The sequence below is a fragment of the Hetaerina americana genome, unplaced genomic scaffold (genome assembly GCF_022747635.1).
Source record: "Hetaerina americana unplaced genomic scaffold, ioHetAmer1.1.p SCAF_3, whole genome shotgun sequence".
Lineage (NCBI taxonomy): Eukaryota > Metazoa > Arthropoda > Insecta > Odonata > Calopterygidae > Hetaerina > Hetaerina americana.
The window spans coordinates 88,056,840-88,082,245 of NW_027286874.1; the positions used below are offsets into that span (position 1 = coordinate 88,056,840).

The 25,406-nt window shown below is 44.0% G+C and overlaps 1 protein-coding gene across 3 annotated transcripts in view; it reads left to right on the top strand.

Annotated features, from left to right (window-relative positions):
• The first annotated feature begins 3,461 nt into the window (after positions 1-3,461).
• LOC139690995 (uncharacterized) overlaps positions 3,462-25,406 on the top strand; it is an 80,901-nt gene continuing 58,956 nt past the window's right edge. Inside the window, exons 1-4 of one of the 3 annotated variants that reach the window (XM_071588694.1) lie at positions 3,496-3,551; positions 23,733-23,801; positions 23,924-24,111; positions 24,361-24,565. In XM_071588694.1, coding sequence (XP_071444795.1) covers positions 24,552-24,565 — 14 coding nt within the window. In that variant the 5' untranslated portion in view covers positions 3,496-3,551; positions 23,733-23,801; positions 23,924-24,111; positions 24,361-24,551. Of the gene's footprint in view, positions 3,552-23,732; positions 24,112-24,360; positions 24,566-25,406 lie in introns of all 3 variants that reach the window. The other 2 variants (XM_071588693.1, XM_071588691.1) reach the window with 2 other exon arrangements.

Sequence of the window (25,406 nt, forward strand, 5' to 3'; positions counted from 1 at the left end):
AATCTGCCAAGAGCTTCTCGATCATGTAAGTGAGATTCCATATATTTTATAAAACTCCCCACCAGACTTCTTCCTCTTCCCCCGCCTCAAATCCGTGCTGAAAGATCGTCCCCATGGCTCGGTGTAAGGGTTACAACAGCCCGTGACGAGGGAGCTTAGCATCATTCCGGGCGTGGAAAACCCACTGGCAGCGGTGTGTGGACGCAGAAGGGCGCAACTTCGAAGACTTGCAAGTGAATGTATCAATTATGGTATTACATTTTTTAAATCAACTCAATCATACTACTTTTGAGACAGACCTCGTATATCTATATGAAAGAATCTTGCTTCATTAAAGATTTCAAGTCATCACTATTGTATATACTCTCAAATCAACTCAGTCCTACTACTTTCGGGAAAGGCCTTGTACATTTCACCAGTAGCTGTGAAAGCTGGGGGGAAGACCTTCCCACAAGTTCCTTCCTTCCCTTCATGCTCAAAGAAGATCTTCATTCCCATCATCACCCTTGGCCACTACCGTTACTTGGTATTTCCATTGTTTTTCATGTGTTAACTCCAACTTTTATCTTCGATGAAAACAATGAATATGCACTGTGTAAAAGCAGGTTAGTAAAAGTCCGCAATCGCCCAGCTTTTATAACTCAGACACAGAAGAAATGGCTAGGGAGGCACCGAAAGATCTGGAATTACAAGTTTAATAGCGAGTTCTCGACTAGTGTTACATTGTCTGGAGTATAAAGCGTGGTCTGACTGAATAAAGAATAATACCCAAATCATACCCTTCAAATGGTCTAACGAACTAGGGCGTGTGCACAGCACAGTGGATCGCACGGAGAGGGAGGGTGGATCCGTGACCTGCTTTTGCATCCCTTTAAAACCCACAGCAATCCACCTGAACGTTGAATTAATGGGTGAGCTGACCTCAGATCAAGCCAAATGGCGCGTGAAATACAAACAAAGGGATGGGTGGGCGGCAGTTTCTTTCCCTACGCCTCCTGCATCTTACCGTCCCCTACTACGAGACATTGAAGATAATCCAACGTTGACTCCGAAATAATAAAGTTGTTGAATTGAATCATAAAAACATAACACATTTTTTACTAAATAGATAAAGAACGTACTACGGCCGAGTGCATGGAAAGAATGTAAAACTCAAAGCCGTACAAAGCTGTACGGCTTTGGGTTTTACATTCTTTCTTTACATTTTTTACTGCTTAATAATTATTAAAATGTGAAATAATCACCTCCTTAAAGAAATGTATGGGAAAATTCTTCTCTTTTGAAGTCATTTTGCCTACATCTTACGTTTCCCCGGAAGAATAATTATAATATGAATACGTAATTGTATTTATGCGAACTAGAATGAGGTTAGATAGTTCCACCCAACCCCTTATCGTTTACATGCATAAATGCATTACAACAAAAAGTGTAGAAATATTTTACAGTGATTACAGGAAAATACGGAATAAAACACGTTAAAAAAATAACAAATAAATGCTAGATCGGGGGAAAAATTGGGTGGAATGTGAAAAGATAAATAAATTAGTGGTAAAAGACTAAGAATTGTGAAATATTGATATCCTTGACGAAAAAACCCACTGCAAAAGAAGTCAAAACAAAAAACGAAGCTAGGTAATTAAAAATCTCCACATACAAAACCTAACCGATTTGGTGCAGTTGGTTGTATTTGGTAACTGGTAATAATCAAATAAACAGCGAAAACGGAAAATTATATTTCTTTTGGAGACTTAAAAAAAAAACGAAAGGAAACGAAAAATCTAGCCACCCGTCTAAAACGTCAGTGACGAACATGACTATGCGAGGGTGATATTCTAAAAATGGGCCTCGAGGTATGGATGAAACATTTAAGTAGAAGAGGGATTCAGAGGGTGTGCGTGGCGAGGGTAGTATGAGAAAAGTGCAATTTAAACTTCCCACACGACCACACATCTGAGGTGAAGGGTCAGTTTCGGGAGCACTAAAGGAGAAAAGGTGAGAGGGTAGAGTCAGGATTGCCAGGGTAAATCTTCCAAGCTACGGAAAAGGGAAACAATGAGAACGGAGAAAGGGATCAGATAAGAGGTAAGGAAGGATCCCTTCTGCCCCCTTCATTCACACTCGAGTATACATAAACCTATATGCAAGTCCCAGTCTGAACTTTCCGGAAGATCCCAAGGAAACCTACCGCAATCTCCATGGTAATCCACGGATTTCCATGGAAGAGATGAAGGGGTTTCCGTGAATTTACACGGAAGAGCAAGAGATTTCAGTATTTGTTTTCATCAAACGTCTTGTGCAGATGCACGTACAGCAGGACAAAATTTAAGCAATCGTGAATCGTTCCTTTAAAACGTCCCCTCTCGCGCGCCCCCCCTGAACCTTCTTGTAAAACCTCATACCCGGAAAACCCTTTTCCCCTTCATCCTACATCCCTCCTGTTCCCAGATTCTCCTCCTTCGCGGAGGGGAGAGTATAGGGGAGATGGTTCCTTCCCGTCACTTTCCTCAACTTGTCCGGACGGAAAAGATGAGGAGAAGGTATGTGGGCGTCCCCTAAACCCTCCGTATCGATCCCAGTACCTTTCCACTGGGATACCTCCGAGCGAAGTTCCTCCTTCCCTCCCCGCCGACCATCCCTCCATCGTGGAGGCCCGGTGCGAAGGAGAAAGGAGAGAGAGTTGGAAGGAATTGACGTGGACAATGATAGGGAAGGAACACGAGAGTAAGGAGAGAGAGAGAAAGAGAGAGAGAGAGGGGCGGCCGCGCGTGTGAGGCCGTGCGAGTAAAAGAGGTGGAATGAGGGGGCGGCGTGTGGAGAGCTGTCCCCTCCCTCCCCTCTCGCGATGGTGGCGCCGCGGGACGGAAGGAAGGATGAGTGGCTGAGGGGGGGAGTAGTCGCCGTCATCATCTCCACCTTCCCCTTCCTGACCCCCACCCCCTCTATTCCCTCCCCGTTGGACTCCCCTCCCCCCGCGTTTTCTCACGCCTCCTCAGTATCCTTGCCCATGTCCCTCTCCAGGGCGACCGTTGTGCGACCCTGCCCGCGTTCCGCGAGATTGGGTCACGGAGAAGAAGGGGCCAGTAACTCCGCGAACCAGCGGGGGATGGTTCCCTCCCCCCCTCCTCAACAGTCGCCCTCCGCCCACCCCTCCCGCGACTATCGGCGAGGGGGAGTTCCAGAGGGCAGAGGGGGAGTTCCAGAGGGCAGAGGGGGAGTTCCAGAGGGCGGAGGGGGGTAAGGGGTTTAGGAGAGGGGACTTTCGTCGGGGAAGGAAAGGGACCAGGGGAGGAGGGTGTAGTTACGTGGAGCGAGGGTGCTGCCGAGTGGGACTGTTCGAAACGGAGGGGTGGGATAGGGGGAGAGGAGAACTGGAGGGGGGGGTGAGGCGAATGGGGAGAGGGGTGATCGGAGGGAAGGAGTGGGGATCGCCGATTGGGGCGCCACTCCTCGCCTGGCGGCGCCTCCGCCACAGAGCTCACGGACGTCAGAAAGGAAGGAAGGGACAGGACTCCCGCACACGGCAACGAAGAAGGCAACGGTCTCTTTCTGAGGTAAGTCCTCTTCTCACTTCCCTCTCTATACATTTCCCGTCCCCCGGTCCGAGCCGGTCTCCTCTCAAAAGGCAAAGAAGAATTCCCGTCGATTTTCCTATTCTAATCCCCCCTCGATGGTCGACAGACTTGTTTAGCCCACCACATCTCAATCGTATCCCTTACCGTCGCTATCCTTCCCGCGTGGAAGTGAACGTGCGTACGAATGCGATGCATGTATGTGGTATATCGATTCCCCCAGGATTAAAGCCTCGGCTTCTCCCTCTCCGCCGGGCGAGGACGACGCCGCGTTCGGCCGACGACGCCTCCGTCGGCCGCGGGAGAGATCCCGGCGGACGGAGTCGCATCCATGAGTCCCCCCCACGCCCAGTTTACGTGTTTTAGGTGTCCTCCTTTTTTAATGCAGGTGCGCCCCTATGCGCCGGGCCCCCTTCTACCAACTCCTCGCCCCCCCCCCTGGGGGACCGACTCCCCCTCCCCCCAACTCGATAATCTCCGCAAGCGCGTCTCGTTGGGGGTGAAATGCAGGGAGTTGTGATGTTTGTCGTTTCTTTTTCTGACGCGTTGCGCACGAGTGATATCATCATTTTTGACACGGAGGTGGACCGTTTTGTTAATGTTTTTCTTTTAACGGGATTTGAAGAGTGTAAATAGGGCCCCGGAGTCGTTCTCACGTTCTGAGGAACCAGTTAGTTAGTGGTGGGAAGGTAGTCACGAATTACCTGCACGCCGTTTCCTCGTTATATCCTCTCTCACTGATGATGAAATTCACGATATCCATTGCGTATAACGAGCGGTGCCAGAAATTAGCTATTCTGCGAGGGTTCTGTGGGAATCTGCCAGTGGGTGAGGATAACGAGACGAATTTAACTTTTCCTTGACTCTAGCAACCCCGTGAAAGTTCCCAAGTATAATAATTTCCCCGTGGAAACGTACAGACTGCTTGCGAACAAGTTTCTTTGCACGTTCTTCAAGTTGCAAAGCCAGTTCACGCCATTGATTTTAATCTTCCGAGCTTTAAATTGAGGCATAAGTGAGTGTGGAGAGATTAAGCAGTTGATTCAATTACGAACAGAATCGGAATCGGCAAGATTAAAAGAAGCAGGGTAATTGACTGAACCTCACTGAAATTGCACTGAACCTCACTTTATTGACGTGAGTTGAGCATTAGTGTAACGATTGTCGACGAAGTTACGATCTGCTCACGACATCTGACGGTGATAGCTTGATGGCCTATTTAGTAATCAGTGAGAAGATTATACGGTAATAGTTAGCCTGTTTCATGGATTTAATGCTGATAAAAACAAAGCGATTTTTCCTAGATTTAACCCTCATGGACTACGTCATCCGAGGTAATGAACCGGTTTGAGCAACGAAACGCACCATTGCGCCATGCGATACTCGACTGTTTTCACTTTCTGAAGGTTTTTATTTAAAAGAAGAAAGTTATATTGTTTTCTGAGGTGAACTGGTTGCTAATACATAATTTTCCCGGGCTGCAATTCTGAAACTTTAATGATTTCTCGGGAAAACCTCTATCTCTACGGCTAAATGGTCATATCCGCTCAAAAAAAACATTGAGACAGGCTGCTCTGAATGAATTACAATAATATTTCACAGAAGAAAGCTTTGAATTAATTGAACCATGATATAGCATTTGAGAAAATTATTTCCACTGAAATGAAAAAACAAAAAAAAATATTTATGGTTCGTAGTTTTTCATCGTTAGATTTTAGAGGAATAGGATTCACAACCTACCGTTATGCTAATTCCTTCACGTTTGTTTCGCAGTGAACTGTTATTCTCAGTCGCAGGTATATTCTCAAGAGAAAAAACGATTTAAAAAGTCACAAATTATCATGCTGTTGAAATCGGACTGTGATTTAAGGATGAAATTTTTATTTCTTGAGTTATTCTCGGAAACGCAGCGAATCAACCACATTCGCTGATCATATTGCTAGAGACAATAAGAGCAGATTTTATGAGTTCTGCGTGAATTACACACGCACACAATGATTCAATCCCTTTCGCAAAAAAATATCCGATGTGTCAAAGTGAGGATATGAAACCGAAATAAACTATGATAACAGAAGCGGTAGGGCGATTGATATTTCAAAACAGTTCTCGCGGTAATTAAGTAATTCGTTCAATTGAGACCCGGAGAACGGCAATATGCGACGAGGAATTGCATCAAACCTCCATCGTAGAACATTTCTTTCATTTCATTAATTTAATGTGGCGGGCATGTGTGGTTTGGATTTCCTGGAAAAAAAGTCCTCCAATCTCCACCCCCCCCCCACGCGTGACCTCCTCCCCGTCTTCCCGGAGAAGTCCCGGAGGATTGCGAGGTTGGGAGGCGATATGCAATAAATTTTCCCGGAATTGTCGGATTTCGATGGCGACGCGCGCCGACGGAGAACAATCACCAGAGAGCGAGGGAGCAATCCCGCTGTCGAGAGGGAGCGAACACCACACCACCACTGCGGGCAAAACAAAATACGATCGATCCAAATCTCCGCTCACCGGCGCTCACCACACCAACAAACCACCCCCCCCCCCCTCCCGCCTCTTCACACACACACACACAAAAAAACCCCCAGAGAAAAAAAACAACGAAGAGAGTTCAGGTTTCGACATCGCCAAACACGAAAACCACAAATGCGACGTCCCCTTTCCGGGACCTTCCTGCCCAACCCCTCCAAAATCCCCCGTCGACACTGGATAGAGATTCGAATTAAACCTTCCCCAATCCTCTTACCCCTCCCTCCCAAAAACCACCCTATCACCCATCCGCCAATCTGTGCCATCACGGGCGCCACTCTCCAAACTATTACCCGTAAGGCTTATAAACTACTAGATGCGAAAAATACTAATCGTCTGACTTGAGTGCCGATGCAAAGAAAATTATTTTAAGACTACCATAGTACATTGAAATTTGATGCCAAAACGAAAAGTTTCGGGAAAATTGATCGCCGAATCGGCCGAAGTACTGTATCATTTTCGCAGATAAAATTCATTATTACAGTAATTCTATTATATTCACGATTTGACTCTGTTCATACATTCATCATGATGATTCAATATAGCACCAAGAATGATCTCTACATGCAAATTATATCAAAATCTAACAATGCACATGATTTCGATTATCACGTATGATAATTCAAACTACCCAAAAATAAAACAGCATACCTAATGACAATGATCACCGATTAAATTAATGGTTCATTCAACAAAGACTCGTGCAGCCTTTCAGGATCAAAATTCCCAACACACCATTGCAGAGTGCGTCGGTAGATGAGTGCGGAGGAGACCCGGGGGGGTTCTATATTCAGGGTTGGGGTGTGTACCATGCAGTGGAGACGGGGAATTGGCACAATTAAGTTGATGGACGCGTGAGGTCATTAGCGGGTGGGGAGAGGTGGGATGCGGACAGAGAGAGAGAGGAAATAGGGATCGCATGACCTATGGAATCCACTTTCGGTTCTGGTGGCCGAGCCGGAGGCGAATGCACGGACGAGAGACCGGCGGCGTCGCGAGAACCAGTGCGTCGGGGAGGGAGGCGGAGGGTGGGTGCTGAGGAGGGGCGCGGGGCGACTGTGGGGGTAGGGGAAGGAAGAGGTTGAGAAAGGGAAATCCACGGGGTTTGAAAGGAAACAAATGAACAAACTTGATTCGCTTAGGTTAGGCCGAGAGGAGCATAGCGTGAGTGAACTGGTGGAATCTAGTCCAATAACCTTACTCGCCCTCTGACGTTAATTCGTTTGGGAATGTGTGTGTGTGTGTGTGTATGTATATATATATATATATATATATATATATATATATATATATATATATATGTGTGTATATATATATATATATATATATATATATGTATTATAATATGAATGTTTGAGTGTGTGGTTAGGAACACACATAAACGACAAACACAGGAGAGGTTGGGAAAACGGAATCTAGTAGATCACATGTGCAAAAATATTTCCTCGAGAGGGATTTGAACCACAGATCTTTCGCCTTACCGGGTCAATGCTCAATTGAGCCATCGACATATATATGTATATATATATAATATAAATAGTCCCTATATATATATATATATATATATATATATATATATATATATATATATGTATATGTATATATATAATATAAATAGTCCCTATATATATATATATATATATATACACATATAACCATAAATACAATAAGAACGATATATGAAACACCACACGTGAAGATATATTGAAAAACAGCCCCGATGCAATCAGTTACAATAAAAGGAGCTACTGTTTTTTCGTTGGTCCCAGCCACGCTCATAAATGTCAGAGTAGTCCACTTTTGGCGTTGGTCGGGCTCATCAAAAATTCATAAAAACGCTGCACGTCGTTTGACTCTGTATACCTATGTTTTTCGGCATGTTTCACATCTGTAGATTTGAGAGAGTCACTCTAGAGAAGAAGAGAAGTTAAACTCCCGAAATTTCATTCCTTCTCATCTCTACCGAGTCCCTATTCCAGCTACCTCCTCAAGTGATCTCTTCAGCATGTGCGTTATATGCGTATGCGTAACTTGTATTATGTATGTATACGTACGTACACACTTGGAGATAGATATACAGAGAGAGACAGGGATGCTCTCACGCTGGGCTCGGTTAAGGGGTTGCCATGGCAGATCGGGGGATGCTGAGCTGGAGGGGAAGGAAGGGGTGACGTTTTTCGGGGTCAATGTCCTCCACTCGGAAGGAGAGCGGGGGTAGGGGGGGCGCTGAGGGGTGGGGAAGAGCGGGGTGGTGGAGGCACGTGGTGAGTGGGTGGAGGTTGGGAGGGCTAAGGGGCTGAGGCAGGTTATCCGGCACCACGAGGGATTGGCGCACTGCAAAGCGGGGAGGAACCCTGGGTTTCCCCCGCCCCGCCCCACGTCCCGCCACAACACCTCCCTCCACCGTGGGGTACCTGCGCACAGGGGCGAGGAGGATCGCTGCCGTACGCAGGACAACTACAATCGGGTTACTATGCCTCCGTGAGGCCCCATGCGTGACCTTAAGAGAGATCTCTCCCCCCGCCACTCTTTCTCTCTCTCTCTCTCCCTCCTCGCTGAGTGACTCGCTCGCCTAACTCTCTCCCTATCCCATTTGCCACTGCCCTACCAAATACCCTCTCTCCCCCCCTTCTCTGTCACAAACGTACGACGGGACACCCAGGCACGTACGTTCCATTGCGCCCCATCACAGGTTGATGCCTCTGGATGATCCGCCTTGGGAGACCGGAAGTGACCCGTGTCAGTTGAGGCCTCAGTCTTACGAGTCACGGCTGGGATGTAGTAGACGAGAAATCTCCCACGCGTAAGGACTCAAATTTATTTGCTGCTCGGCAAATCGCCAAGCGACGAGCGAAATTGCGTCTGGCGGAACTCGTGCCATCCACGCTTACGTCGGTGGATTTAAATGTTCGAACGAATATCTTTCTGTCTACGTGGCGACAGTAATTGAATATTTCCGACAATTCCCAATTGAAATGCGAATGATGCATCTAAAACACCGATTCATCTTCCCAAAGGCCACTGAAATGGTATTCTTCTTTTGTGGAGAGTTCTTAAGTAACAAAATGATTATGCATGCAATGGAGATGTTCGTTCTTCAGGAATGCACTATCCTCCTAAAAATGTTTAAATCAGAATGGTCAAAGCCACATGAAGTCCTGACCTATCAGCCGACGTCATGATTGAGCGACCTCCAATACTATTTTATAATTAAAAAGGTTGCATAAAAACGTCAAATGCTAAACTATGTTATTCATACCAAACGATTTCAAATCGGAAGGGCAGTTAACTATTGCAAGGAGGGTCAAAAACACTTCATTTTTGACATTTTATTATTAAGCGGCCAAGGTCTCACTGCCACGCAGCATCACCATCTGATGATAATGCACGGCAGACAGAAACCATAGTCTAGCGTTAATAAAGCTTGGATCGCGGATTTGCAGTGTTTTTTTGCCTTCCTTGTAACATGGAGACATTCCACAAGTGAAGACTAAAACATTCCCATATGAGAGGTAACTAGTTTTCCAATTAACGATTTTGGATCTAACCATAATATTTCATTGATATGTCAAGTCCTTCTTGGGCAGAGACCACTTCAAGTGCGGTACAAAGTCACTGGAACAATCCAGGGGGTGGACATATATCTCCGTCTTTCAAATAATCTTAATAATTTTATCTATTACGATAACCTTGATTTCCCTGATGGCGTCAAATTCTAATTAATCGATCGACATCCCGACTGACTTATCGTCAAAAGCTTATATATATATATATATATATATATATATATATATATATATATATATATATATATATATATATATATATATATATATACATATATATATACATATATATACATAATATATTCATGTGCATATATATATATATGCATATGTACACACATATAATTATAGATATTTCGCGCTATACTGAGTGTATATATACTTACGTATATATATATATATATATATATATATATATATGTATTATACATATAATCATTTAATTAGTCGAAGCCTAAAGCCCTAATGCAGGTGAAATTCATTGGCGGACTACGTGGGTGAGAACTGTCCAGAAGACACATTACAGCAAATAAAATTGGACGTATAGAATAAAAGTCTGATGCTAAACGTTTAATTCACTGGTACTTTCTTATGCGCCTAATTTACACCACCATTCCGCCCGTAATACCTCTCAATATGTTATCGCAGATAGTAAGGAGAATACTATAATAATCAACCTGAATTTTGGTTTGCTAGATAAGGGCTCCCCTCGTACTAAGCCATACCGCATCTAAAATCCAAACCTAAAGGAAGGAATAGCTCTTTTCCCTGCGCCTTTCGCGATCTCCCAGAAAGATCTGATAAACGAAAAATCAAGTCCATAACGAGGGTGAAGCATCAAGCATCATAGGTCACATAATGACTGATAGCGAGGAGGATAAGTAGTGCTAAAAGCAAATGAAAAAAAACGAAACTCCGCATTCGTAAAACGTTCATGCTGCACATCGAGCTCATGAATAGCGATCATCACACCCTTCGCATCGCGCACTTAAGAACTCACCCGGGATTTGGGGCCGAGGGAAACACCACTCGCCCGCCCTGGCGAAGACGCCAGCTCACTTGGGTGAGACGGGGTGTTGAGCTTATCGATCTATCGTAATGGACTCGACTCAGCTGTGAGGGAGATTTTTCGGAGCGATCGGGGAGCGAGTGAGGAGGCGGATTACGCGGGTTGGTGGGCGGCCGGGGGATGGAAATGGGGGGGGAAAGGCGGCCGGAAGGGTCGGAGGGAGAGTTGTCGGGATGATGGAGAGCGGGCAAGGCGAGCGCTTTCCGCGGGGCGGACTACCGCACTCGGGCACTTCTATCCGCGGGACAATCACGTGATCACCACTCGGGGCGAAAACGTTTCGGGGGTCGCTGCAGTAGTGAGTGACGACGACGTTTCGGGAGCCCTGCGCCGTGACCGGTATCGGTTCCCTTTCCTCCCCCATTCCCTCTCCACCCATGGATCTCCCCTCGCCCCTTCTGACGCGGCCCGGTGGCCTGCAGCGGCGGTCACGCGATCTGGTGGAGGAAGTCGAGCTTGTCGGATGAGCGGAGGGGGGGTGGGGAGAAAGGTTCGATTGCTCGGACACGTTCACGAGACCTTCCTGCAAATAAGATTACCTCCGCGAGTAAACATCATCGATTCGGTTTGGAAAACGCTCTCTCATGCAGTTGAACCACCGCCCTATCAATAATATTCAGTCGTAGGGTTTTCCCCGCGCTCGAACACATATCCAGGAAGCGTGCCTCTCTCAGGGGCTCAGGGAGCAGTGACGGTGTGTTGGTAGTATGTCGTGTTACGGTTTCATCGACGCGGGTTACTATGGAAATTTCCGCCTTGCGCTCGCAATAGAAATATCTGAGGAATCCTCTACGATTAATTTGATGTTTCCGCGACTGCATATTTCTGCTGAATGGCACCGCTAAAATACTGGGAAATCCCACATACCAACAAAGTGATAAACCGCAGAACTCAGTCTGAAGGTTGGTTTGATAGATGAGCGTAGTGCTCGGCATGAACTAAACGCTTATATACAGCGTGTGAATTCGCACATTCAAGGTATTTGGAATGAAGTTCCTTTCCCTGCGCCAACGGCTGTTTTTCTGGGAATATTTTATATCCGAAAAATTACACACTTTGGGTGAAGGAGCTGGGTATGTCTAAAGTAACCGGGAATCGAGGTCAAGCCCTCGGATAGTTAATCGAACGCTCTACCAGGCCCCTTTCGAAGTAATTCATTTATGAAATATTGGTTATTACAACGAGAGGTTTCCGTCGAGGAAAAGAGGATTAAGACTACGCTTAAAGATACACGATGGCTGGCAAACTCCGGAAATATATTTGGCTCAAATCCGAATATTCTGTCACATATATTGCTACCTCTGATACAACGGAAGGTTACACCCATGAACTCTGTGGTAGATGTCTCCAATGGAAGACAAAACGGAGTCCAACCCGACCTCTCAGCATTGATGCGTTGAACTTTGTCCGCAATGCCGATTTTAGAGTAATCACCGAGTACCTTGAGGCTACTTTAATGAGCTTAATATTTTCTACCGATTGAGGGGGTGGGGCGATAGAGAACTCTGTGATTGAGCACAAATTTTCACTCCGGCACCAATGCCCTGGGATGGACACTCATTCGTTTGTCAATAGAGAAACGCACAACTCATTAAAATTACGTTTGATCGCCTGAAAACGCTTTCCCCCCGAGACCTGATTCCGCGGGGTCAAACACCCCGGCGGCCAGCTCTTTCATTTTTTTCTCGTTGGGAGGCGTAACTTGGAAGCCTTCCAGATTTGAGCGATGGCTCTTGTCTTAAAAAATGAAAGAAAAAAAAACATTATCGTGGGGAGAGTTTATGGGAGGGAGGAATCCGAGACTAAACCAAAGGAATCGACTTTATGCTGCAGACTCCAAAAAATAGGTCATGCTCACAGAAACCGAGAAGAGAGGGTAATGGTGGGAAGGAGGGCTTGCACAGATGGGGCACTTGCGAAGGCGAGAGAGGGAAAGGGAGTGGTGGAAAAGTTCTAAGCGAGCCACAACCTTCTCGATTATATACGGAATTTCCCGTTAGATCATCGATTGACCTTTGATTATTTAATTGGGATGTCGTCTGAGCTCACTTTGGTTAAAAACCAGGGCGAAACTGGACGGCGGGTATCTTACGAAAATTATAGTTTTGAGACAGGAAGCGAGCACAAAACTACCGATCATTGGATGGATCAGTATTCCTATAAAAATAAGGTTTATCCGGAATAGATCAAATTTCTTTTTTTACACACATGCGTGTTCCTCTCATAAAGGCATTTGAATAAAAAAAATATAATTCATGCATAACTTATATATTTAAAAAAATCAATAAAAGTTATCATTCAACGCATACTAATTCTAAAATAATGATGTTATAAAATGGAACGGGTCAATTGCAACCAAAGAGTCGACAAACCTAGATTCTATTTGTTTGTGCCTCGTGTGGAATCCTCTCCTGCCACATAATCTAGCCGTGGCTTGCAGGGCACCTTGTAGGAGTGGGGAAGCTTGGAAGAGTAAAGCGATCTTCAAAAGATAACGTATCCTTTGATAAATTAAAGTTCAACCCTTCATTATGTAATACTTCTCTTAGAAAATAACGTTAGACTGCGCAATTCGGTCAAGTGTGTCTAATTAAATTAAGAACATGAATCTAGCTATCACACTTGAACAAAATTACGACTTGCTTTGCGATAAAGTTAGGGTTTCCTAATTTGTATTCAGCGCAATCATATTACCTAATGCAATGAGCTCATTTTTAAAACTTAATTTCTTTTGCTTATCATTCGAGCCTGTTAAAAATATAACAGGACTATAAAATATGGTTAATTCAACATGATTCTTGCAGAGAGTTTCAGAAAATCCTGACCTCCCAAATATCTTTTACCATGTTTAAAATCACATCCAAATTGAATCTTAAGCCATCGTTGCGCAATCTTACACAGAGAGGTAATATAACCTATGAAGAGGCTTTTCTTTGAATACATATTTTTCATTCTTACTTTCAAGGTGCTAGCCAATTGTAATTTTAAACTCTTGATTTCGGTATTGCGTGCTTGTCGTGTCATTTCATGAATAGGGAACACATATGTGATTCGCAAGTTACCTGGAGTCAAACTAAACGTGCAAATATTCACGCTTATTTGGCGTGAGGATCTGAAAAAATGCCAATTTGTCCGATCCGTTCCTATCAATTTCGACGGAAAGATATTCGCCATGACCGAAATAGAAATATGTGTATTTATCCGTTCACGTCTAAAACGTAAGTAGGTATTAATGGCGTTTTTCGAGTTTCAATAGTCATATAACATCCTTTTAAGAAAATAGCTATTCAATCAAAAACAAAGGCTGTCAATCTGTTTCATGCACTTTCCCCTATGGCAGTGTATATATACACGTTTATACACTACGTAATATCGTGCGGCATGCTCAGTTTTAAAATGCAGTCATTATTAACAAATCACTTGGAGTATTACGTAGGTTTTGGCGTAGTTTCCTCGGACTTAGACGCTATATATTTGCCCCAGATCGTTACGCATGACGTAATGACAACATACTAGGCTACTAAAAATGAAAAAAGAAAACTAATTTCCCCTTAGCACGTGGATAAAGTTATTCTGATCGTTCATCTTTCGTGGAAAAAATTACATTTTTAATTATCTGTTCTACACTTTTTCTCTCTGATTTTATTTACATGAACTCTTCAACCGTGGCACGATGGAGATAATAATCCATTTTCAAAATTTTTCCAAAGAAACTCGATTAAAATTTACGCAAGAGATTTGCTTAAATTGCTAAAATTCTTCATAAGAGCACCCTTTTGTAATGACAGACCAATGCCTTTTCCTCCATAAGTTTTGGTATACTTCCTGTAAGGCATCAACAGGACCCTCGTTCAGGCACCTCGTCATAGCCTCTTTGGCATAATTCAGAGGTCCAAAATGTAAATCAAAGTAGTTACAATTGGGTCGTACTCAAAGACCTATTTCTCGTCACCAAGTAACCACCTAATCTAAACACTTCGGGTCACTTTCACTGTGGTCAAAGAGGTCCAAGGCAAGATTGCCACACAAAGCAGTCTTCTGATAGCACCTTGGGGACCATCTTGGTACGCCTTTCTCATTATTAAATCTTCCGTAAGTATGCAGTGCACTGGGGTTTTCTGAATATTGCACTCCTCTGCTAACATCCTGACACTCGGGGGTCAAGCAGAATTGAGCATGTATCTCACCTTTTGCACATACTATATTCATCAAACTGTTTAGTTGATGGATTCCACAGTATTCCTCATCGTCAACCTCCTCGTTGCCTTCCCGAAACATCCCTGGCAAGCAGAAAACCATCACTCGGGACTTTTCTCCATCTCTAAAAGCATCCTTTACCATTATCATGGTCTTCAAGCCTAATTTTCCAAGCTTTATGCACAGTTTGATCGCATATCATTGCTCCATGGAAATTGGCATCATGAGTTCGCGACGTGAACGTTGAAATGTGATCCAGTCCAGCAGCAATTTGCACAGTGTAAATGCCTACAGTTAACTGACATGGGTCGCGTTGCTTTCTCAAGATTTCCCATTACCTTATACACCACGCGTTACCCCACTCCGACCATCTGCATTGGTGGCAAAAAATCATTCTACTTATTTTTAAGACAGAATCTGTCGTTCATTTACGTAAATGTTTGAATAATTAAAGGTATTAATACTCCAGAGTTAGAAATGAGTCGGTGTCAGTTATAACTAACAATAAAAAAGATAGGATTGCGTTAATTAAATTACAAATTGACATTCTTACTAATGTTTTGAAGTAAACCTGAAGGTGCTCTGATCATGTGGAAGAGGAATTATGCCTAAGAGTTGAACCCTTTCAAATGAAAATACGCGCATTATTTCGCACGTATAACGCAGTCAGAGATAAAGTATTCAATGAAAAACTTCGGTTAACCACCCGAAGGTAGGTTTAGAGGTGAGAGTAGAGCTTACCTGACACTAAAACCAACTGTGTGTGACATGTACACACCTACCCATCAGGGTAGGGGACAGTTGCTATCCCTGTGCCGCCTATGGTTTCACAGGAAGATCTAACACCCGAAAATTCACACGGCTTAGTGAAGAGAAGCGTGCCTAGAGGTGTCACCCTGAATCAAACCTGGACCCTCCGATCAGTAGTCCAGTGCTCTACAAACTGGATCACCATGTTCCCCGGAGCATTCAGAAAATACTGCCGAATGAAAATCAATCTTTTATTGAGAAAACATACGCGATACAAAATATTTGCGGTAATTTACTGAGAAAACTTGTCGAGATAAGGCATTATTGCAAGAAAAAACATCGGCAAGAAATCGATCTAACTTTGCCCGAGCATGACCCCCCCCCCCCATTCTTAAGTATTCACCAAGTATTTTTGATCCTTTTGAGAAATCATGTACATCTAACGAAGCTTGCCATAATATAAAAGAACGCAGGAAGCTATGCAAAAAAGCTAACGTAAAGTTAAGAGCAATGTTGGGTACAAATAAAATTAAAAGAAATTAAAAAGGAAACCATTCCAGCGTAACAAGACAACATGCTTCATCTCGTAGAGAAATGTACTCATTAGAAGGTGAAAAAATGAAAGTAATAATATAAACGCATTATGCAGGTAATAGGAGTAGAATTTTAAAATTTAACTCCATAATTATACATTAAATGTTATGCTTTAGCCATATAAATTTTTCAGTTAGTTCAATCATCAATGGGAGTTCCATTAAAACCCACAGCACAAACGTTGCTTGTACTGTGCTAGGTGTATGGCACGGTGGTATAAGAATTTGGTGAGAAAATCAACGTTACATTGTAGACAGACGCGAATCGTTGGATTTGTGAAAAAAATTGTAAAAAGTGGAGTCAGGAGGAAGATAATTCATACAAGTATTGATGAGATGAAAGGTTTTAATGGGTGCGAAGACATTTTCGGTCAATTTCTCCGAATTATTGTCATTTAACTCTCCAAATCAAATATGTTCGCTGATCAACCAGAGGGAGAAACCTTTTTTGTGAAACTTTTTACGGATTTATGGGTGAAAATAAAGAGTCTGAATATGCTTTGTGAATTCAAAGAATAAAATAACACTCAGATTAACGTTCGAGTATGAAATTAGTTTTAGAATTTCCTCGAGCATTTTCAAACGTTGTATAAAGGATTTTTGCAACATATCCGTTGGCGTAAATACACGCTGAGTTTGTGTGATCACCTCCCGCCGGATCCCGTTAATTTAGAACCACCTGACACAAAGAGTAGCCCGTTACGCCGGGAGGAAGTTGGATTATTAATTCGCTTCCCCGCGTCCCATGACTCTTTGGAGTTAGTCTCTCCGCCCTGCCCCCTTCTCTCGCCGGCGGCTCCTCTATCGATCCGTGTCTACGAAGTACATCTCAGCCTGGCACTCACTATGACCCGAGTTGTTCATTGCTGACCCAGGCACAGGAGGAGGCCCGAGTTTAAAAATATTCCCCCACCTGGCGAGAGAAAAAAAAGGGAACACCGCGAAGGGATAAAACAATAGACTCGGCACGGAATTCTCGAGCGGATACCCACCAAATTTCAATTTTTCTTCGCCGCCGTCCTCTCTGGAAACTGGATTAAAGAATCAATACTTTTTAATGGATGTACATCCATTCATGATTTACATGTCCGTTTACATGATCACGTACCCCGAGGTCAATCAAATCTCGTCCTCAACTGTGCCTGCAGTTTGCTCACCTAGTGTGCGTAGAGACCAATGGAAATTTTGCAGTCCCAAATTTTGAAAAAATCGTTATCCTTGACTCATCAGATAAAGTAGACGTGTGTAAAGTCGTTTTCGAAATTCGTTGTTCTTGATGCCCTCACTTCATGAAGACAGTCTTTACCAACATTGATATCTAACAATAATAACCAACAATCTATTCGTCTGCTGAGTGACGTGTGTTACTGGCTCCAATCCTTTCAAGGTCTTTAAATTGTCAGCTGGGGGATTTTCAGATAAAATTAAAATTTATTTCGTCATGCAATATGATTTCAGGCTCCATTCTACCGTTAAAACCCACATCACTGCCAAAATAAATACGATTTTCATTTCATCACAAGTTCAGTAAACATTAAAATCTTAATATTTGTAGTCATATGTTATGCTCGTAGAATCAGCATGAAGACCACTTCTGCTCGACTGTATCTTAGCTTGCCATGAATTTTTTACTTACATGCCACAAGTTTTGTTTCCTCGCAAAAATTATATGCTTGCCGATAGGTCCCTATGGTAAAAGACAAATTGGTTTTGGAATTATCTGGACGCGATCTATAACCATTTCCTACATTTCATGATCGAGTAACTCGATCCCAGAGTCCTATTCCCTTTCATCTTTAATTTTTTCGTTTTTGATAACTCATGGATTTATACGGCTACATCATACTTTTAATTACCATTGAAATATTTTCGTACGGCAAATATGAATTGGATAATTTGCACGTTCATACTATGCCATGAGTATGAAAACAGATGAGAATATTTTCGAGAGTAACCCCAAAACACGTGAGGAAAGGGGTAAGAGCGAAGTTCAATCGGAGGAGTCAATCTCCAATCGATGTGCTGGATCTTCTGTCGCTGAAATTAATAGGATAGAAGTCAAGATTGCCTATGACTCACCAGAACGTTTTGACGAGGAAGGCACAGCGAGTATTCTGTGCCCTAATTACATTTGGAATGCAAAGGTAGTCATTAGTGTGACCTAACGATGGGGTATGTGCCCGTGGCACTCCATTCTCCAACGCAATTAGGACCCAAAAAAGAATCGACTGGGTGAGTAGATAAAAATGTGATCATGAAATTTTGTGAGCAAAATAAGACTTTAAAGGCAATAAACCTATCCCTAAATTTCAATATTGACTCGGTTAAAAAGTTCCCAGATGTTTCGATTTGATTTTATGATATTTTACTTTTTCAGAGAGGTTTGTTTTCCGCATTTTCTATTCATAGCCTTCAATAATTGGACTCGCATCGCGTTCCACGTTATGGCCCTCTGCAAATAGTGTATTTCTTCGTCGACTCCTTAGGAATTTGTGTGCCCGGAAAGTAGCCTTGGCAGGGGGCAGTAGCCTGGTAGGTTGGTCATTTTTTTTTAATTCATGAGGGAGTTAGGTAATCATATATGCTTCCTGAAAGCCAGATAAGTCAGAAATTGGCCCTCGTAATAAATTATGCCAAATCTCAACCTCTACTCGCTGCTGTTCTTGTGGCACTCAGCTTGTTTTATAACTACTGAGTTTATGGCGACCCATTTGTCACCGTTCCTTTGGCTGAACTCATGCCTGATAAGTGTCCAGCGTTTTTTGGAGGGGAAACACTTAAATACTTTTTGAACCCGTTTATCTAGAAGTATAAAAGTAATCTCCCGACTTCAGGTGGGAGGAAAATTGCAAGCAATTACCGTAACAGGCTCCAGGGATCGCAAACAGCTACTCTTTAAATCGTAACATTCTCTCCGTGAAAGATGTTGAAGGTTCGCTCTGCGATGTCACCGAAACCTTATATAAATTCCACGGGGGGGGGGGGAAGAGGGATTATAGACCGTGGAAGGGCGAGTCTGACCGCTAAAATACTCCTCTTCTGTCATTGTGTGCTCATTCAGAACGTTTTTTTTTCTCGGGTGGGCGAGCACGAATCATTTAATGCGCACACCATATACCCCTGTGGATACAGTCACTCCCACTATGTAGTGCTATGGGACTATTTTCGCGAATATTTCAGACCGGAATTTTATTTTTTTTTCCAACCTTTCCCTCGCGTCTTTCCCTCTCGACAATTTTGGGACCTTTCTAATTTTAAATGCGCGGTGATTCTCTCTCTCTCCCTCTCATCCTCTCTTTATTACGAGAAGGGCAGAGGGGTTGAATGGAGAGGGATTGGGGCGGTTTTGGAGGAGGAGGGGGGGGAAGGCCATTCTTCCTCCGTGGCGATTTCACGGCCAAAAACCGCGAGGCGAAGGAGGCGAGCCGGAGAAGAGGGAAGAGGAAACGCGGGGGTTGGAGTGAGGAGGGCTTGGGAGGGTGTAAGAAGGGCTCGACCTTCTTCTTTGCGAAGCGACCATCCTCTCGCATTCACGAAATGGAAAAAAAAAAGAAATTAATAGAGAGAAAGAGGGAAGGGAAAAAAATGAAAACCCAAAACTTAAAGCCGTGTGAGCGGTGGTTCGACGTTGGAGGAGAGGTGAGGGTGAAAGGAGAAGAAAGAGAGAGAGGTAGATGGAATCGTGCATTTTTCACGGCAGGTCAGGCAGGGGGGAATGCCACATTTCAGCACACAAAGGTACGAGGGTAAATGGGAGCGGATGAAGGAGGGAGGGTGTGCAGGAGTGTTTGAGGAGAGAGTCTGAGGGCTTAGCAGTTGGTACATACCCATCTTCCGAGTGAGAGAGAGAGAAATAGAGACTCGGAAGCCCACCGCTGCAAGACACCGCCGGACTCGGGAGGGGAAAATATTTCGAAATGAGAGAGAGAAAGGGAGGGATCCGGGGAAGCAGCAGCAAGCCTACGGTGTGGGGGTTGGAGTGTTTGTTGGTTGGGACGTCCACGCGAATCGATATGAGGGAGAGGAGGAGTGAAAGGGGAGTGGGGAACGAGGAGAAGGGACTAGACCTTCAAAATAAGAGATGGGGTGAATCCAGGAGTGAGGGTGGGGAAGAAGGAAGTAAGGGTCGCGGATGAACAACAAAAGGAACATTACCATCACCACAGCGGAAGAAATGCTTACGCTATCCGCTTCCCCCGCTCTCCATCGCTCTCCTCGCAAGAATGAAAACCCTAACCCGCTTCTCTTTCCCTCCCTTCCATCACGCAGGAGTGGATGCGCTCGCACGCGGAGATGAAGCAAGAAAACTTTCCCCTTTAAGAAATCCATTCCTTCCTCCCACGCCGAGACCGCCTCCGCCCCACCATCCTCTCCCGGTAGACCAAACCGTCTTCCCCCCTTCCAAAAACACCCCTGCCTCCCCCCCCTCCCCCCTTAAAATCCACCATCCCTTCTACCCCCCCTCCCCCCCGCTCCATGTCCCACCACACGCCACAGTATGTGGGAGCGATCCGGAGCTTGACTCGGTGGGCACCCTCCCCCTCCTCCTCCGCCCACATACTCCCCCTTCTCTCTATCTCTCTCTCCCCTAGCAAAAAAGAACCAATAAATACCGTCACCACTAGGCCTGACATCGCGATGAACACACAACGCACGCTCACACAACAAACGCGCAAAAACCACCACCAAGCCACCAAAACTCCGCTACCGCAACCACTGGAGTGATGTGGATGGAAGGAGAGGAAGAGAGAACACGTATTTATATTTTTCCGAGGAAAAGACGAGACACTCGAGATTGTGAGGGACGGAGTTATCACCGCCATCCTCTTCTCTCTGCTCTTCCCATTTTTTTTATCCTCTCTGCCTCCACACGAACGAAAAAAAATATGGGAGGGAGTGGGCGTACAAGTGCAGCAAGTAGATGGAAGGACCGGACCTTTTTTTCTAAAAAAAATCACAAAAAAACGTACGACCCACCGAAATGTAGGACACTCTAAAAGCGACATTTAATCCGGAGTTGACCGCGCGGAAAGAGTTGGGCGGGCGAAAGAGAAGTAGAAACGGGAGACACTAGGGAGAGGGAGAGAAAGATGTGTGTGTTAATGTCAATGTGTGTGCCATGATACGAGTGGGGAGGGAAGAGAAATGACTTGCCTTGTGGGAAAAAATAGGGAAAGGGAGACAAAACGGAGAATCGTGGCACAAGTTTTTTTGGATCGAGCGTCCACTCTCATCCTCTAGACTGGCTCCCGCCCTTCAGACCCCGTGCCAGCTGATGCCTTCGTTTTGCCACACCTTTCACGTTGACAGGAGGGAGGGAGGAAGGGAGAGAGAAAGAGAGAGCAGAATTTGAACGAATTAAAATGCACGGAAAAAATTGAACGAATAAACAAGCCAAAGAAATGGGGAGACGGGGAGGAAAAAAAAGAGAGAGGGGAAAAAAAAGGAAACGCGGAAGGCGAAGCACCTTGGCGCTGGAACACTACGCGTATTCAGCACGTAATGGAAGCGGATAATGGGGCAATTACCGCTGAAGGGCTAAGCCCGCGCGGGGGGAGAGGGTATGGGGGAGGCGGCGAAGGCGAGAACCGTACCCTCTCCCGCTCGCCATACATCGTCTCCCGCTCACTCATCTTGAGCTCGTTTTTCCCAGCATCCTTTTTTTTTTTTAAACTCGCTCCAAACAGAGGGGCTCGCATAAGAGAGGGAAGGGGATGATACTGGCGTAGAGTAAGTATCCACAGCATGGCTGAGCCGTGTTAAAAATAATGACAATACTTTTTCAAGAAGTTTTGGAAGAATTTCTCAGGTTTCGGTGCTGTCGAACCGTGATTCGGGGGGTTCTACCAAGCGTGAGGGGAAATGCTGGCGGCCCTTATGATTGACAAATGGACTGAGTCGCACTTCGTAATGTGGAGTAAACTGAACAATCGATGCGAACGTTTTTCGACCAGTGTTTACTGCAGTATTTACTGACTCAACAGTAGTTTTATTTACCGAAGAAACTCGCGAAAAAATTAGTAAAACGTCCCGATAGTTAATTATCCAAACTTGAAGCGTTGAACCATCTTTAATGAAGTTCAATCATCGGTTCGTGTAGTTTAATTTGCATTTGCTGAACACATTTACGTAAAAATCGTTTGGGGCAATATGTACTTTGTGGAAACGCTCCAGATCAAAATGAACTGTTGATAATGTTCTACGCCACAACCAATTGGATACCGACTGTAGTTTCGAAATATGGCTTCATACATAAGGGTCATCGTTCAAAGCCATTATCGGATTTAAATATTTGATTCCCCAGCAAATGCTTCATTATTAGTTAATTTAAAAAAATTAGAGCCTATTTACACCCCAATCATTGGCCTCTTGTGCCTACTACTCCTTGTTACCACTTAGTCAACGCTAGTGCACACGTGCGAGAAGTGGAGGCGAAGGTCGACGGATCGCCCCGGAAAAAAACCATGTGGAGGTTACGGGTTCCCCCGCCCCCCCCCCCTTAGGACCGGGCCACCACACACACCAAAGACGGTGGCGAAAATGGGAGCGCGTCGGGGCACGAAAAGGGAAGCGCCCACGGGGATTTGTGGTTAATAAGGGAAAGGGTGTGCTGCGGTTTTATATTTTCTCTCGCGGGGGACAGTGAAGGGGTAGGATGGTGCTTTTTGATGTGGCTTGGGGAGGATCGAAAGGGAATTCTCAGCGTCCTAGTGAGAATAAGGTCCCGTTCCCACTTCAAACCACCACAGCTTCCCCCCCCCCAAGACTTCTCCAATTCTCACGAATACCCCCTTCTTTCCTCCTACCCTGTTCACCCGCGCCCGAGAACGGCCGCGCGAACGTAATTAGCGCCAGCAGTTGTACCACGAGTGGAAGATTTCAAGACGAGGGCAGTGAGGGAGGTGTAGGGGAGGGGGAAAATTCAAAAAAAGACAGAGGTGAGGGCGTTTTTGGGAGGAGAACGTGAGAAAGGGAAAAAACCAAGGGAACAGGGAGTCGACTATTTTCTGTCCTATGTGATGTATAGAAGGCTCTTCGTCCCGCAGTCCGGATTAAAAAAAATAATAAAAAGCAATAGGGATGTTGGGGACATTTTTCTCTCCCACTGAGTGCACTTAAAAGAAACGGCAGTGGCAGTGACGATGGTTTTTTTTTAAACTGACCTGACGGGATGTGGCGTTCTGAGAGGGATGGGAGTTTCATTGGTTTTGTGCGCGTTCTGAGAAATGACGGGGACAATGCGAGAAGTATCATGAAAACTAGTGCTTCGCCGGTTGGATCTGGACATTTTAAGCACGCTGTGCAATACTGCTTGATAAGCGAAGGTCATTACATCATCCCGGACACTTTCCTTCAGAGGTTAACCTGATACTTGCAGATAAGAGTTCCGAAAATGGGGAATTTTTATGCTCTGGTATTATTTTGGGTAACGAATTCATCCTTTTGATGTTTTGTTTGCCTATAGGAGATGGTGTTATTACAGTATTATAATGGCAAGAGTACTGCCTAAAGAAAGACTAAATCCAACAACTTTGTAAGTACATTATGTATATGCAATTAAATAAGTAAAGTTTAAAAGGAACTTCACTTGGCTTTTATTTCACCTGGCATTCGTTCACTTGATCCAAAATATTTGTGACTGGTCGGTATCACAAGCCTCAAGACCGGAAATTCGAGGACACGCTTTTTAAGACTCACTCAAGAGACCAATCAATGATAGCATGGGCAAGAACCAACCGAGGAAGATATTGCGTCAAGATTGGGATTACAAGATGGCTGATAGAACCTGACGACATATGGAGTAGACCACATCCGCAAGCAGCGGCTTAAAATCTCTTCCATATGTATGTATTACCTACATGACAAATTGTGAAGGAAGAATTGAATGCCTGAACAACTGAAGCTTGAAAATATTGGAATTGAGATTCATTTTAATTTATAACTTCACGTACTAAAGTTTAGGGTATTTTTTATGATTTATTATGGACTTCGACACTCAACAACTTTGAAAGATCTAGAGCATGCATTTTCTTCTTCTTAGCACTCTGCTAACATATGGACTTTTATTAACGCCTTTTTAATTGCTTTTTCAGCCGGGTAATTGCCTTTTAACCAGGCCTTTAGAAAGAAAATCAACTCAATCTCAGCTAATCAGCACCAAACTGGCTCCGACACCTTGCTGCCGGACGTCACCCGGGGCTTTGCCACCTCCGCCAGATATAACACCGACCACGGATCACAGAAGTAAATACGATAGGGACCAGGAGGAGGCCCAACCACCACCATGTCTTTGCCAAGGTAAGATACGGGAAGTTTTATTAATATGCAAGAGAACGATTAGGGTTTTCCATGCTGTCATTAAAGAAACTGGGGAATTCACAAAATAAGACTTGATACACTATTTTGTTCGGAGATGTTTTGGATACTTCTTTCTGTATATTTCTATGTAAAGATTTAATATTACTCAAAGCAATCCCAGTTATCAAAATAATGACAGAGAACAACATAGAGTCATGCTTCACAAATTTTCAATATCGATCTAATTGTGGTTCCCTGTGAAAAATCCTTAACTATCGAAAGAGTCATGCTTATAAAGGTCAGTACTTAATCAACCAAAACTTGGTATATATTAACCTTTTTTCAGTCTAGAACATTTAAATATTACAAAAATCTTTCCTAACATAACTATTTCCTACGTATTTAGGGGATATCATTACGACTTACAACTTCATTCAGGTCAACTCATGATTATATTATTAACGTTCAACAAATTTCTGGCTCGTATTCATTTCACTATCAATTGTTTGCATAAAATTGGCATAATTTATTAGCGAGTTAAGTCAAATATGCTTAAATTGAACTATCCTAGTTGTCACCAATACTCAAATTTAGTTTAGCCGTAATCTGTGCGAGACATTCATTTTCGCATAATGGCAACTACATTCACAGTCAGTTTTTCTGCTCATCCATTTTATTTAGAGAAATTGATATTTTTAACTATGATAGCGTTATATTACATTAATGATTTGATATTTATATATGTGTTAATGCTATTAATTAACGTTCAGACATAAGTAACGTGTCAAACTAAATTTGTAGCAAGTAATTTACCATCAAAACGGGAAATAATGATCGGCAG